This window comes from Protopterus annectens, chromosome 1.part0 (assembly GCF_019279795.1).
Source record: "Protopterus annectens isolate FY-2018-M chromosome 1.part0, PAN1.0, whole genome shotgun sequence".
Lineage (NCBI taxonomy): Eukaryota > Metazoa > Chordata > Ceratodontiformes > Protopteridae > Protopterus > Protopterus annectens.
The window spans coordinates 1,387,693,275-1,387,707,414 of record NC_056725.1 but is presented as its reverse complement, the minus strand read 5'-3'; the positions used below and the strand labels follow the sequence as shown (position 1 = coordinate 1,387,707,414).

The 14,140-nt window shown below is 38.2% G+C and overlaps 1 protein-coding gene across 1 annotated transcript in view; it reads left to right on the top strand.

The window, feature by feature from the left end:
• Positions 1–14,140, top strand: part of MDN1 (midasin AAA ATPase 1) — a 3,484,183-nt gene that overhangs the window by 2,358,990 nt on the left and 1,111,053 nt on the right. The window contains exons 64-65 of the mRNA XM_044071809.1: positions 13,328–13,489; positions 13,638–13,911. Coding sequence (XP_043927744.1) covers positions 13,328–13,489; positions 13,638–13,911 — 436 coding nt within the window. The remainder of the gene's footprint in view (positions 1–13,327; positions 13,490–13,637; positions 13,912–14,140) is intronic.

Here is a 14,140-nt window from a genome sequence, read left to right as displayed (position 1 = left end):
GACTGGGACACAGCACCACCACTGCCCTCCTCTGTTTTCTAGAAACCGTTAATTATGCTCATGACTCTGGCAATATTGTATCCACCCGTCTAGACTTATCCCAAGACTTCGATACTGTTTCAAATAGCCTTCTCCTGTCCAAGCTCTCTCATCTTAATCTTTCCTCCTCCTCCTCCTCCTCCATCAGCTGGTTTTCCAGCTGCCTTTCTACTAGACAGCAAGCTGTCAAATGTAACGATTGTATCTCTTCCTTCCCTCACACTCTCACAGGTGTCCCACAAGGTTCCATACTTGGCTCTCTGTTTTTCAGCATCTTCATCAATGACTTTCATCACTGTATTCCAAATGTTAAGCTAATCGAATATGCTGGCAATTCTACCATAATCTGTTCTACCAAATCTTTACCCAAACTCATGACACTAACTCAAGATGTCTTCTCTTGTACTGAGTCATGGATGCTGAATAATCACCTTGTCCTCAACCCTTCAAAATCCAAAATCATGATATTTAGCCCTTCTAAGTCTTCCAAAATAGATTACTCTTTTTCCATAACTAGCCAGAACTCAACCCCAGTTGAAACAGTTCCCCACTCAAAGCTTCTTGGAGTCATTATTGATAATCAACTAAAGTTCGATATCCACCTACAAACTAATATCAGGAAATCGCATCAAAAACTGGGTATGTTATATCGCCGTAGTTGTTATCTTACTCCCTCACCCAAGCACATCCTCTCTATCACTTATCTTATTCCATCTCTTACGTACGGTGCCCCTCTCCTTAACAAGCTTCAATACTCTCTAAAGTCTATGCTTGCTTCCTGCTATAATAAGATCAATGTTTGCTACCGGATCCAAATCTCCCTCCCACCACTGCAAGGCTCTCCACTCCTTGAATTGGTTGAAACTCCCTAACTATCTTTCCTACATTCAGCTGTCTGCTGCCCATAAGCTCATCTTCAAACCCTTAAATTGTCCCACACTTTACTCTACCCTCAAAATGCATCAGCCCAACAGACTTCTTAGGTTTAACAACCAAAACCTTCTGTAAGTGTACAAGCCTATACATACCCCTGGGACACTTCTATTATCTTTCTTCCTAGCACAACTATGGAATTCCCTTCCTCCTCATATTCGAACCACCAACAGCCATTCCACCTTTAAAAACCTGCTCCATTCATACCTTCTCGCTGGGAATGTTCCTGCTGTCATCCCACCTGACTTAATCCACTGCATCCCTACTGTCCGTCATCCTACTTCCATCCTAACATTCATCTCCACAATATATATATTCACTTTTTTCTCTGTTTCTTCTTACTGACCTCAAATAACTGGAATTGCAAGGTCTATCCTCCTTAACGCCTGTTGTCAATTATTACCTAATTATGCTCTATTAAAGCACACTCCAACATACTTTTACTATTTCATGTACTGTCATTGTTTTATGTCCTCAGAATACTCTGTACTTGTTGTTTTCATACTTTAAACGTTGTATAAGTGACAAACTGCTTTTGATTTGTACTGTGAAATATGTATACAAGTTACAAACTGTTTTGATTTTTATTAATGAACTATGTATAAATTACAAACTGTTGCACTTGTATTGTAAAACTGTACTAGGAGCTTTTCTGTCTGGGCCTCCATTGAAAATGGGCTCAATTTTGGCCCAATGGACTTTTCCAGTAAACAAATGGCAAATAGATAAAATAAATAAATATCCCCAGTTACATCTCAATTCCCTATCACACCTCTAGCATATGCTGTCTACTAGAGGAAGAATCCTGTAAACATATACCTCAACCAGGAATCATCAAAAATCTGGACAAAATCCCATGAAAAGTAGGTACAGCCGACCAAAAATCTGTACATTGATTAACATAAAATTTACATGCATAATTATGTAAGCCCGCCCAGTCCAATGGACTTGTGGGATGACATCTTTTAAATGCAAATTGGAAAACAGAATTAAACAGAAAATAAAATCAGAACAATAGCGTCATATTTGTATTAGCATTTGAACTTGCATCAAACTTGGAACTTGTATAAAACTAGAATACAACTTTTTTATAAAAATAAAATTAACTGCTTATTTCTACACTAATATTAAATAACAAAAAACTCCACAAATGCAGAACAAATCCTCTGTAGACAAACTGCATTTGACTCCACCAAGATTACCCATGACCCCATTCTGAAGTTAACTTCTCTAACAATGCACATTAGTGTATGACGATGTATGTACACAACTAACACAGCAAGCAGCTAAATGCAAAAATATTAATAGCATTTAACACCAAATGCAATGATTTTAGCAGGTAGCATATAAATGTAAATAGACATTTAGACACCTTAGTGTGTACTTCACTTTAATTTAAAGCAGTCCAGTCCAGGTAGCAGCTACTGTACTGATCACATCACAAAGCAAACAGATCGAGATATATTACACACACATATCCCATTTTGATACTCAAATTATTCTGGAAGGACTGGACCAGCCAATTGCGTGGTGTTAATAATGAGTTTATATCATGCATGCCAAGAACTTTAGCACAGTTTCCTTTTGAAAATAGTAACACCACTGCATACTATACGGATCATGTTCCACTTAATTCTGATCCCGTCAGCAAGAGTTTGGTACCAATGCTGCTAATAAATTCTCCTTTGAGCACCAGGTCTCTCGTGTACTTAGCTACTCTGACAGACAAAAAGCCCTCTCTCTCAACTCAGTCTCATACAGGCTCCTCAGGGATGATCTTTGCTTAGCTTTCCATGCCATGGCCAATTCCAAACTCTTTGGACTACTTCATTTACACAGTGAAGTACAGTTGATACCTGCTCTAGAGATCTAACCTTATACCATCATAACAACAATAGCAGCTAGCATGTAGCTAATCAATTTATCCACAGTTTTGGAATGGGTTCCCCTTGCATATTAACCAGAGTACTTTCCTGACAGCCCTTAAAATGAGTCTGGATGCCTGACTGAAAAGTTTCACCTGAAATATGTGAAGAAAATATATATAATGGGGGATATTATTAATTTCCCAACAGTAGGTGATATGGCTGACCTTTATAATGGCCTTATTATTTATAAGCTTTCTAGGAATCAACAAACCTATGAAATCTCTCCTCCACTCCTAAGTTTGAAAAATATGAAGCCTCTACTGAAGTAAACACCACTGCAATGAGAAATAACACATGGTGATGACTGGTGTGTGTGTAAAAGTAGCAGGACTACAGAGCATATGGTCCAACAGATTGATGAACAGGGCAAGATGTTTTCCTGGTAAGTGTCCAGAAAATAAATAAATACATAAATGATATAAAAAATAAGAACCTGCTGGGGTACAACACCTTCAGCCAACAAAAAGGACTTGCATTCCCTTTACTAACACAGAAAGACTAACTGCTGCAGAAGTCAACACATTTACTGTTTCAAGTACAGCACAACAGTTTTCTGTAACATTTAAATGTAGACAAAAAATGCAAGGTGTATTTCATTCTAAATGTTATGAATATTTCTTTTTCACTGAATGGAGCAGTGGTGCAACGGTTTGCGTTGTCACCTCACAGTAAGAGGCTGTCCGGTTCGATTCCCGTCTGGGGTGCCTTCTGTGAGGAGTCTGCATGTCCTCCATGTGTTCATGTAGGTTTCCTCTAGGTGCTCCAGTGTCCTCCCACATTACAAAGACATGCGTCTGGAGCTTTTCTCCCTGGGCCTCCACTGAAAATCGGCCTGTTCCAAGTCAGACTTTTCCCAGTAAACAAATGTTAAATAAAATAATTTTCTCATAGATACACACATGACTTTCATTACATTTTGCTCTTGGGGGACATGCTTGTCAAGTCAGTGTAAAAGGAAATTTTATGACATCCAGAATGTACAGTGAGAAAGAAAAGATGTCCCTCTAAGAAAAGTAATACATAGACACAAAACACTTTTTTATCCAGCATCCAGAGAGCAGATAGCACCAATCTTGACTAGCTAATTAAAATCTTTAATAAACAAGCAGGCAAGGAATTACCACAGTTGCTGAAATGTTTAGGATGGATGCTGCCATCAGATTTGCATGTCAGTTTTGCAGTCAATGTTATCTCAACATAGGAAATTAGGTCATCGCCCAAGCAAGGTCTTCAGGCAACTGCTCTAGGTAATTGTCTAGTAACGTTAATTTCTAGGCTTCTCATGCGTCGTATTCTACCATGGCTCCCTTTATATGCTCATTACAATAACTTCAAAAAAAGGAAAAACACTCTTGCCTTTATCAGTCAAAATTATGCTTTCAACACACATGAAACAGCACCGGAGTCATATTTAACACACCACATTTTATTCTAGCTGTGTTGAACTTTAGAAATGCAATACAAAAGGCTGTGTAAGGCCTTATTCTGGCTTGCCCCCACAATACTAAGTACCACTAGAGATGTCTTGGAGAAGCTGGATGTGTTTGATTTCAAATAAAAGCCACAAAGTCAGTATGTTTCCATGATCTAAAGACTGGCTGACCAAGACAGAATGTAACAAAACAGTTTATGTAAGAGGGTTTATACAGCCACTGAGTTGAAGGTTGTTTGTCTTTTCAGCTTTTCCCAGTTAGGGGTCGCCACAGCGGAACTCCGGTCCGCTAATGATTGGCAGTAGATTTTTATGGTGCCGAGTTGCCAGCCCGACACCCAACCTTCAGCGAAGGCACACCCATTCATGCATGTCTTTCGGAGGCCACTCGACTGCAGGGAGGACATGTAGACTCCACACAGAAGGCACTCCAGCCGAGAACTGAACAGGAGAAACTCTTGCTGTGAGGCAATAATGCTACCACTGTCGTAGCTGCGTGAAGTTAAATACCTGGAAATTTAACCCTAGGTGTGTAACATTCCATCTTTTGCTACATTAATACCAGTAGGCAGTAGCATTGCCTGCTGCACTCTTGCTTTTACATTTTACACTCAAACTTAGAAGTCTACACAGAATTTGTGCATGATCCGTAAAACATGCAAAAGTGTTTCAGATGCATACTACATTCTTATTCCCTTAAACATTCACCACCGAAAAACCAGGTCAGAAGGGAGAAGAGTGTCAGACCTTAGCTGAGGTTGTAAGAGCCAAAGCAGGAAAGTTGACGGCTATAATAAGGCATCCGATGACTATCTGTTTTACACCTAACACCAACATAATTCGAGTCTGGGTTCTGATTGGTACTCATGGAGACAGGACAGACTGTGGGACAAGGCAACAGGGCTTAGGGAGCAATCTGTGACCACAGGTACAGCATTGCTGAAAGGCATAGTTGGCTAGCAAAGAAGATGCAGTAACCCGTTAATAAAAATAAAAGTATTGTGGTAGCAGTGTACTGTTGTGAGCCCTGCACAGGTTGAACCAACCTGGGAGCCAATGGGTGAACGAACGATGAATTCAACTTATAAGTATTAGGCTAATCACTCCAATCTTGGGCAGTGTAAATGCGTAGAAAGCCACGATGTTTTCCTGAAGTATACTAGAGTTTCACAAAACAGTTCCTCAAACTAATCCTTGTTGGCAGCTCAAAAGAAAACAGTAACACACAATCCAAGCAAAGTCTATCAGTGTGGCTGCAGTTATTATGTCTGCTGTGTTCGAATGGAACCAAACTGCACATTAAATTCCCAGCACGTGGATTTGCTTTCCTAGTCCCCTTACCTTGTCGCACACCGTTCTCCTCAGACATCCATGTCTGCTGCAGGTATAAAACTTAACCAGTCCCAGATAAAAAGGCATAAAAGAACTGCACTATTGAATATTAGAGAAAAAGATGTTTGGAATCACTTGTGGTGTTTTATTTGCAACAGTTCGTCTACTCGCTCAGTGCTTATAGTTGACCATTTGAATTTCAAACTTCCAATTCAAGTTTCACTTTCACTCCCTCCAACAAGGTTGTCCAATGAAGCTGACAACATCACACATGCCCCTGTATGCTTGCTATGCATGGTGACGTCAGGCATAAAGTTAAAAAAAAAAAAAAAAAATTCAGAAATTAAATGGGCCACTCGGGGAATTTGTGATACCCCATTATTTTGACCTCAAAACCAGTAAATACTGAGGAATTCAGTATGGTTGAGAGGTATGCTAAAGTATACTTGGGTTATAAAAATACTTATTCAGCTAATTGCATGCAAAAATCACAAACCTGTGGGACTTTGCATATTTGGGAGCCTTATTAATTTGTTACAAGTGTCCTTTTATAGATTGCCTTTCCATTCTCCTTTCTCAGTCTTTATAACTTCTTTGATTCATGTAGTTATCATGCAGTTTCTATTTTCCCTGCTAATTAACTCTTTTTTTTAATAGCACCTTCTGTCTTAGACTCCCAAACTCAACCAGAGCATGTCTTTCACTTAGCACTCCCTATCTGGTTTTCTTTGCCTATACTCTTATCAATCCCTGATAGGGAAGGCAGTATCTAACTTGCCACCTAAGCTTCTTTTTAGTTTCATCCCACTCTATTACCTTCCCTTCCCAAGTTATTTGCTCTGAATATCTTGATTTGTTTGCTGCTTTCTTCCAATAAATTTCAGCCTCCTCTTGCCTATTTTCTGTACCCATACTTCAGACAAACCTGTAATAAAATATTTATTTCTACATTCCTGATATAAATATGCTTGACTTGTGTACAAGACTAAGGGGGTTAAGAACATTTTCATGCATCTTACTACCCAACTTAATTTTTGTTATCTTTGGTTTAGTTTTCTTAACCACAAATCTTTAGCTGCCATATGAGTATTGCTGAACAAATGCATGTATGGGTACGTAAGTTATTACTGTAGCCTTTGCTTTATCTTCATTTGTTTTTATATTTTGAAAAGACTTGAAACCATCTCAAAATGTTGCGCAGCACCAGTGTCCCCTTTTCTGGATTTATTATGAACAAATTATCTGCATTGCAAATAAAGCTACTTTTTTGAGTACCATAACAATAACATTTCTGAATATCTTATTTTCTTTGCCAATGGCTCTAAATATAAAACAAATAACAATGAGGAAAGAGTATATCCTTGCCTTGTTGTTCTGTTCAAAAACAACTTGTTAGAAAGAAAGCCTTCCCACCTTAATTCTTGCTTCTGACCCTTCATATAGTCTCCTTATTAATCCTCTTATTCATAAAGCATGGAACACAAATGCTGCATTTGGCCTACTTGTAAAATCCCTGGTAACATGATCAAATGCTTTTCCTGTATCAAGACCACAACCAATAGCAGCATTTTTCAGTTTACTTTCCTCTGTGTCAACAATGCTCTGTTAATCCCGTCAATTGTTTGCCTTCCCTCCACAAAACCACATTCAACCATATATATCAACTTTGGTAACATCTTTGCCATTTTTTAAGCTAATACAGATGTAATAATTTTATGCTCCTGGTTTAAAATTAAAATAAGTTTATATCAAACCGAATCTGAAGGTTCTTTAGCTCCCTTTGGGCCATGCAGCCAACACAGCCTTCTTTCAAGATGTTGGTGCTACTCCCTTTTTTTTTTAAATACTGTTTAAAAGTTTCCATATAGTTATCGTTTTCTTCGCTCCTAACATCCATTTTTCCAGAGGAATACAGTGCATTCCTGGAGAAGTGCTTGTTACTTGATTATATGTCACTTTTTTTATTTAATCTCTTCCTATCTTGGCTATTAATTGTTGAGCTTCATCTTCCTCGAACATTGGCATAATTAATTAATTCCATATTTTTCTTCATTTGTGACTTTTCTTGATTTCCCTTTCCTCTGTTTTATACACCTTTTTATAAGCTTTCTTAAATCCCTCTAATAACCCTATAAGCTCTCTGGTTAGTTTTCTACTTGTATGTTCCTTAAGCTTGGCTGCATCTTTTTCTACTTTCCATTCTCCAGGATGTTGTGCTAAAAGTATTTGAGCCCTGGAATTGTTAGCAAAATAGTTGCTTAACAGCAGCATTCCTGAACTCGCATATTATCCGGGTCACCTACAGATCGAACTTTTAAAAGTTCGACTTTCATATGGCCGAGACCATATGATCGAACCTTTAAAAGTTTGAAATTTCTATACAGCACAGAATGGGAAACTTTCCCTTTTCCTCACTGTAGTGTGATCTCAGAGTTGGTATATTTAAATAGCAGGGGGTGTGGGGGTGCAGGGGGGGCTTGCCCCCTGCTAAAAACATTCACTGTAATTTTTTTTGTTTTTCCCCCCCTTTTTTTATCACATGTTTGAAATTTTAAATGTTCAATCATATAGTCTTGGCCATATGAAAGTCGAGCTTTTAAAAGTTCGATCATCTGTAGTAGACCCTATTATATCCATACCCTCCCTTGTTTTCCCTTTAGAATTCTGCAGGTGCTCTTTGAGAATCCCCTTCTGCAATACTTTAACCTTTGTCAACTCCAATTGATAATTCCCATTTCTCCTGTTTTATTTCTGCAATAGTCTAAACTCCATTTTCATTTTATCACGCTCACAAACTATGTCTTCTGATATAATTTCTGTCTCCCCCATATAACTCTTGAGTCATGCCCTTAATCCCTTTTTAACAGTGTCTCATTTATATAATTACTCTCATTATTAGCTTACTTCTTATTGGTGCATGATCTGCTATAGTCATTGGATGGGTCTCTGAGATTTTAATTTAATGCATATGCTCCTGTGAAACATAGTTTCTATCTTGTTTAGTCCAGTTATTTTATCCTGGGAAATAATAGGTAAATTATGTCTGAGTCATATTTTCCCATCTAGGTCCCTGATACATCCTGACTATTGCAGATTGGGTTCCAGCCACCACCAGTAAATGTTCCCCCGTTGAAATGTTTTTCCCCCCAAATTCTCTTAAGTTTCATAATAGGTTTAGCTGGAATATAAATATATGCCATTGTAATCCTCTTCCCTACTAATAATCATTTATTACTACAAATGTACCAATATTGTCCTTTTTTCCTTTCCCTTCACTGCTCCTCTCTTAGTCAGCAGTATTACTACTGTTTTCCTTTGTCTCTGATATGTACCCTGAAATACTTTCTTTGAAAGATTCACATGGACCTCTTTGTCTTTCCAGCTGTCTTTTAATAGCATTGCTTGTTATACCTTACAGTACTTAAAATATAATTCAATACACTCTGATCTTTGTATGTGTAAGGCCATTTACATTCCATGTTGATTTTGACAAAGCATCCGTTTTGGTAAAAAGCTTTTACCCCCACATGTACATGACAATTCTTTTGAAGATATGTTTCCATCTTGCAGCTTTGATGCACACACTGATTGGTACACTGATCATGTATGTAATTGTTTCTTCTCATGTATATTTTTTATTAATTGTTTATTTACTGTATATGTGGGCTGCTCTGTTTTCAGCTACAACCCTGTCCCCAATGAGCTACAGTAAAATGTGGCAACATACTTAAATAGCAGTTTTAGCACTTTCATGTACATTAGTTTTGCACATTTACATCTTAAATCATATACAGAGAAAGAGAAAGATGTTTACAGTGTCAGATGTGCATCAGAATTATCTTATTTACTGACAATTGTACAAAAGATCATCTCAGACAAAAAGTAAGGTGAGATTGATATGCACCAAGTCAAATGTGCAGATCACATATGTAAGGGAAAGAGTACGGTTGTTTAGTATTTGTCCTGCATCTCTAAAACATGTGCATCATGACTGGTTTTAGGGCAGATCTGAAACGAACATTGTGAAAGTGTTTGTTTCTTTCTATAGATGAGGTGGTGCTTCCAGGTAGTAGGACCCTTGAGCTAGGGAAAAGGAAAAGTGCTTCAGGCTTAAGGCCTCTTAATGATGCTTGCTCACCATCAGCCAGTCCTCCTAGGGTTGTTATCACCAAAGAAGGTGGGTGCTTTTGCAGCCCCCTTTCATGACCAAGATGCTGGTACAGGCCTCGATTGAGACCTGTTTGGAGTCCAATATGCCTCCAGGTCCCTCAACTTCCTTTCAAGTCAAAGGACTCAGTTTATTGGTTGGGTCTGGGACCACTTTGAGTATTCCCCTAGAACTTGATAAGCATGTAGACAGTTGGACTGATCTGAACAGATATTAGCCATCACATCTGTAGCAGTATTTACTGAAAATATTTTTGGATAAGTATTGAAGTACCACCACACATTTTTAACCTGTTCTTTTCCTACTATGCATAGCATAGCATAGTTTGGATTAAACAAAGGCACAAGGACAGAAGTTGTCCTCAAGCAAATGTTTTGTAAATGATAATATATGAGGTTTTGCTGTAAGCAGCTATGCTTCAAGGGTTGCTCATTTGTTATTAATGTCATTGATAATTATAAAGGCAGTCTTACGATCTTTACTCCTAGTTAAATAATGCCTACAAACAGTTGAGTATTGTATTATGGAACGGTTCAGGATTAATATGCATATGTTCTGAGAGAGTGATTTTGATAAAAGGTACAGTTTATCTAGAAATTTAAGTTTGCTGTGGTGATTAAAATGTTTGCTGTAGAAACGCTGCATGGATATGTAGTTGTTTTTTGGAGAAATAGGTTAGGGTTGATGTATAATCATTGTATAAGGATAGGGGAAGAAAACTGGACTGAATTTGGGTGTTGTGAATTTGAGAATGGTCATTATTTAGATTAATGGGGTGGGAATCTCTGAGATATAGGCATACAAACAAACATGTTTAAGAAGGGTAGCAGTTATAAGAAACAGATGTTGGAAGTGATCATTTTGAAGGCAGTTGAATGCAGGTTGGAGATGAAATGGCTTTGTTTATATCAATAAAGCTGAACAGAGTGCTCTGTATGACAGGACAGAGAGTACTTTGACCCTAGATAGATGTAGGACATGTTATTAATTTATAGGCAGTGGAAGTGCACCAAAGTCTGGTAAGTGAAAGGGTATGTGTGATGAGGGAAAAACTGATAGCTGGTAGACTGTCTTAGTACTAGAGATGAGAATATGAGGCAGTGTATAAAAGTAGTAGGCTGTGAGGGTAGTAAGGGAAGAGTAATATAAAACTGAGAATGAGTTTATTGCAGGGCATAAGAAATTAAATACAAGCAAATCTTGGCCGCCACCGTGGTTCTAGTACTTGGGGAAAGGATAGTGAGCAAATCAAGTTAGTAAGATGACTGGGAAGAGAAAGTTTGTGTATATAGATATGAAACAGAGCAGAAGCCTAAACATAAAAGGTAGTAATGTGAGTGGAAAACATGAGAGTATGCATGTTCTGGAGGGTTTGTAGTGACTGAGCACTTGTAAGCAGCTTTGTTATACTACCAAGGGAAAGTGTTAGATGCAACTATGGAAGGAGTATTGGTTATAGGATGTGGTACTCTAATGCCACCAGAGTAATGTAACTTTTTTAAATTTTTGAAATTTTAAACATCTTTGCAACTTGGAAAAAAAATGGATAGCTGGTAAGTCAGGCTAGCAACCATCTTTAGGATGTGTAATTATATCAGAAAGAAGCAGAGCCTATGTACCACTTAATCTGTGAAGAGTGTAATGGTAAGGGAGTGGAGGGCTGTAAGCTGTTATGGAGGTTTTGTAGGGTGTTAGTAATTGTGCATATTAGTACTTAGTAGAGAGAAAGGAAAGGAGGACTGAGGCTTTTATATCAGAACATGCATCCTCTAGAGTTATTGCTACCAAGAAAGTGTTAGAAGCAGTGTGCAGGGAATAAATGGAAATAGGCAGCAGAACTCCACTGCCTGCAGAGGTAAGCTACCTAATGAGGAACCAAGTTTTTCTGCCTGATACACACACATTCACAACCCAGTTTTGTCTATGTAGTTATGACAAGTGGCCAACTTACGACCTAGGCTGAGAGGTAAGGTGTAGCTAGGGATGAAATAAGGAGGAGCTAAGGTAGTGGGGAATATACCTTTTGATTAGGATGTGCCATGAGTTTCAAGTAGAAATTCAGATGCACATGAGTTTTTTGCATGCAAACTGAAAAATATGATAGAAGGTGGAGAGATCAAAAACTTCAATCAAGGGTATAGGACAGAGATTGTTAGAAGTGTTATGTAGAATATATGGTATTGATTTGCATTAAATAACTACTAGATTTAGTGCCAGTTAAGGTGCAAATATGTCTGTGTATTAAAACTTTTCATTGGTTGCTGTGAAAGGAAATTAATGGATGTGGAATAAAGAGGCGTGGTTAGCTAAATACAAATTTGATGATCTGAAGTGGTTGTGTGGTAAGTGATGCTGCATGCAACATGGCTCGCCCCCACCCATTATTATCAAAAATCGTCTGCAAGTAGTTTTACCCGTCCATGCTGAGAGTGTGTGGATAGTTAAAGAAAACTATAGTCAAGAGGGCAGTGAACAAGGTGTTTGTGTCATAAACGTGCCTCGCTTGTTTCTGGTGTACAGCAATAGCCATTTTTTTTCAAACACTTTGGTATCTCCATGTTTTAATGCTTTACCTTTTGACACAGATTTATTGGGAGCAGCTCTTTCTGCTGGTATGATTGTATCTTTATTAATATAGGTCTCAACTGCTTTCTGACACCCTGATACGGAACATGCATACGATGTACTCTTATGTAACAAGTCCTGCTGTGAAATGCTAGTGCAGTTGCTTGCTTTTCATAAAATTAATTCAGTTTATTCCTTCCAGTTTGTATGGAATAGCAAAAAAAAAAATCAGATTTTCTCTGCATGCTCTCTCTTTTAAGTGCATTATTTTTTTTGAGACCGCTTTTGAGAATCCTCATGTTCAGCTAGTCATCTTCCATTTTCAGTCTGAGTTTTTTCAGCTCATCTGAATAGCTACTTAAAACCTGTATTATTTTCCAGTCTTTTGCCATTTGACTGTATATATTACTCCACTGTCTCACTTAGACACCAGTGAGGGAAATTACTGGGCACTGTGCCCTGACTTACTGGAAATTAATATCTTGCACTAATGCTGAAACTTGAAACATTTTTGCTGAAGAGCTGGAAGGTTCTTCCTGCCAGAGCTTATTCTTTTTTGGCGGATATTTGTTTACTTTCTCGAAAGTTGTTTGCTGGCATCCAAGCACAGTAATTAATAGTATATTTATATAAAAAATGAAAACTTTTTCTGGCTTTTGTTTTTTTAACGTTTTCCCAGTTTTCCACAATGCTCTAATCATCCCATTTCTCAGGGCATAATCATATTGGAAGTCCCTTTAGTGTTTTGTTCACCTTTTGAGTCTGAGCAGTGCTTCATCAGTAGATCTCACATTGATTGAACGTAGAGGAAGATTTTACATACATTGTGTTCCCTTATCTAAAATGGGGGGAGGGGGGTTGTAAACTTATAATTTTATTTCCATTGCTGTCAATTCTTAAGTAAAATTGGCATTCTGTCATGCTTTACAGGCAGTTGTAAATGACTGGGATGAACAAGAACGTCAAGCTCAAGTTAAAGAGCAGCAGGAAGCAAGTTTGTACCGCTATAAGAGTAAGAGTCATGGGACTGGATGCAGTGAAGAGGAGGAAGAGGAAAAGGAGTTCAGCGTTAGCTTCCCACAGTATGATCAGGTGAGGATCCCACAGTATGATCAGGTGAGCTTCCCACAGTAAGATCAGGTAATCTTTGAAAGACTGGATCTTTTAGTGCAAAGATGCTGTAGCCGTTGAGTTGTAATGGAGTCAGGCAAGGTCTCACCAAATTTTGTTGTATCCGTAGGATTTTGCAGATATCATATCCCAGCCCAGTCTTGGGGAAGAAATGGAAACTGAAGATATTAAAATCACTGGTGAAAGTACAGGATCAAGCTTGATCTCCCAGAGTTATATGTGCATTTTGATGAAAATTCACCAGCAAATTTGCCTTAACTTTGCACAGTCTGGCTGGTACTGTCCAAGCTGTCCGTCATTTCAGACTGCACATTTTTTGAGTGCAGCTGTTTCCTCCTATCATATGGCTGCAACACTGATGGCTCACATTTACCCTGTTGCTGGTAAGCACCGCTTTTTGTTACGATAGTTGTGTAAAGATAATATATTTTGTTTGCTTCTTACTGCATGTAATTTACCAAAAACACAGATTAATTGTTCATAGCATGCATTCATTTGTGAGATGTGAAAGCAGTTTGCATCTCTTGAGATCCATGACTTTTGTTATAAATAACAATCTTGCCTTGCTGCGTCTTTCAGCCTACATCCTGGTAGGGTGCCCTGTTTTATTAG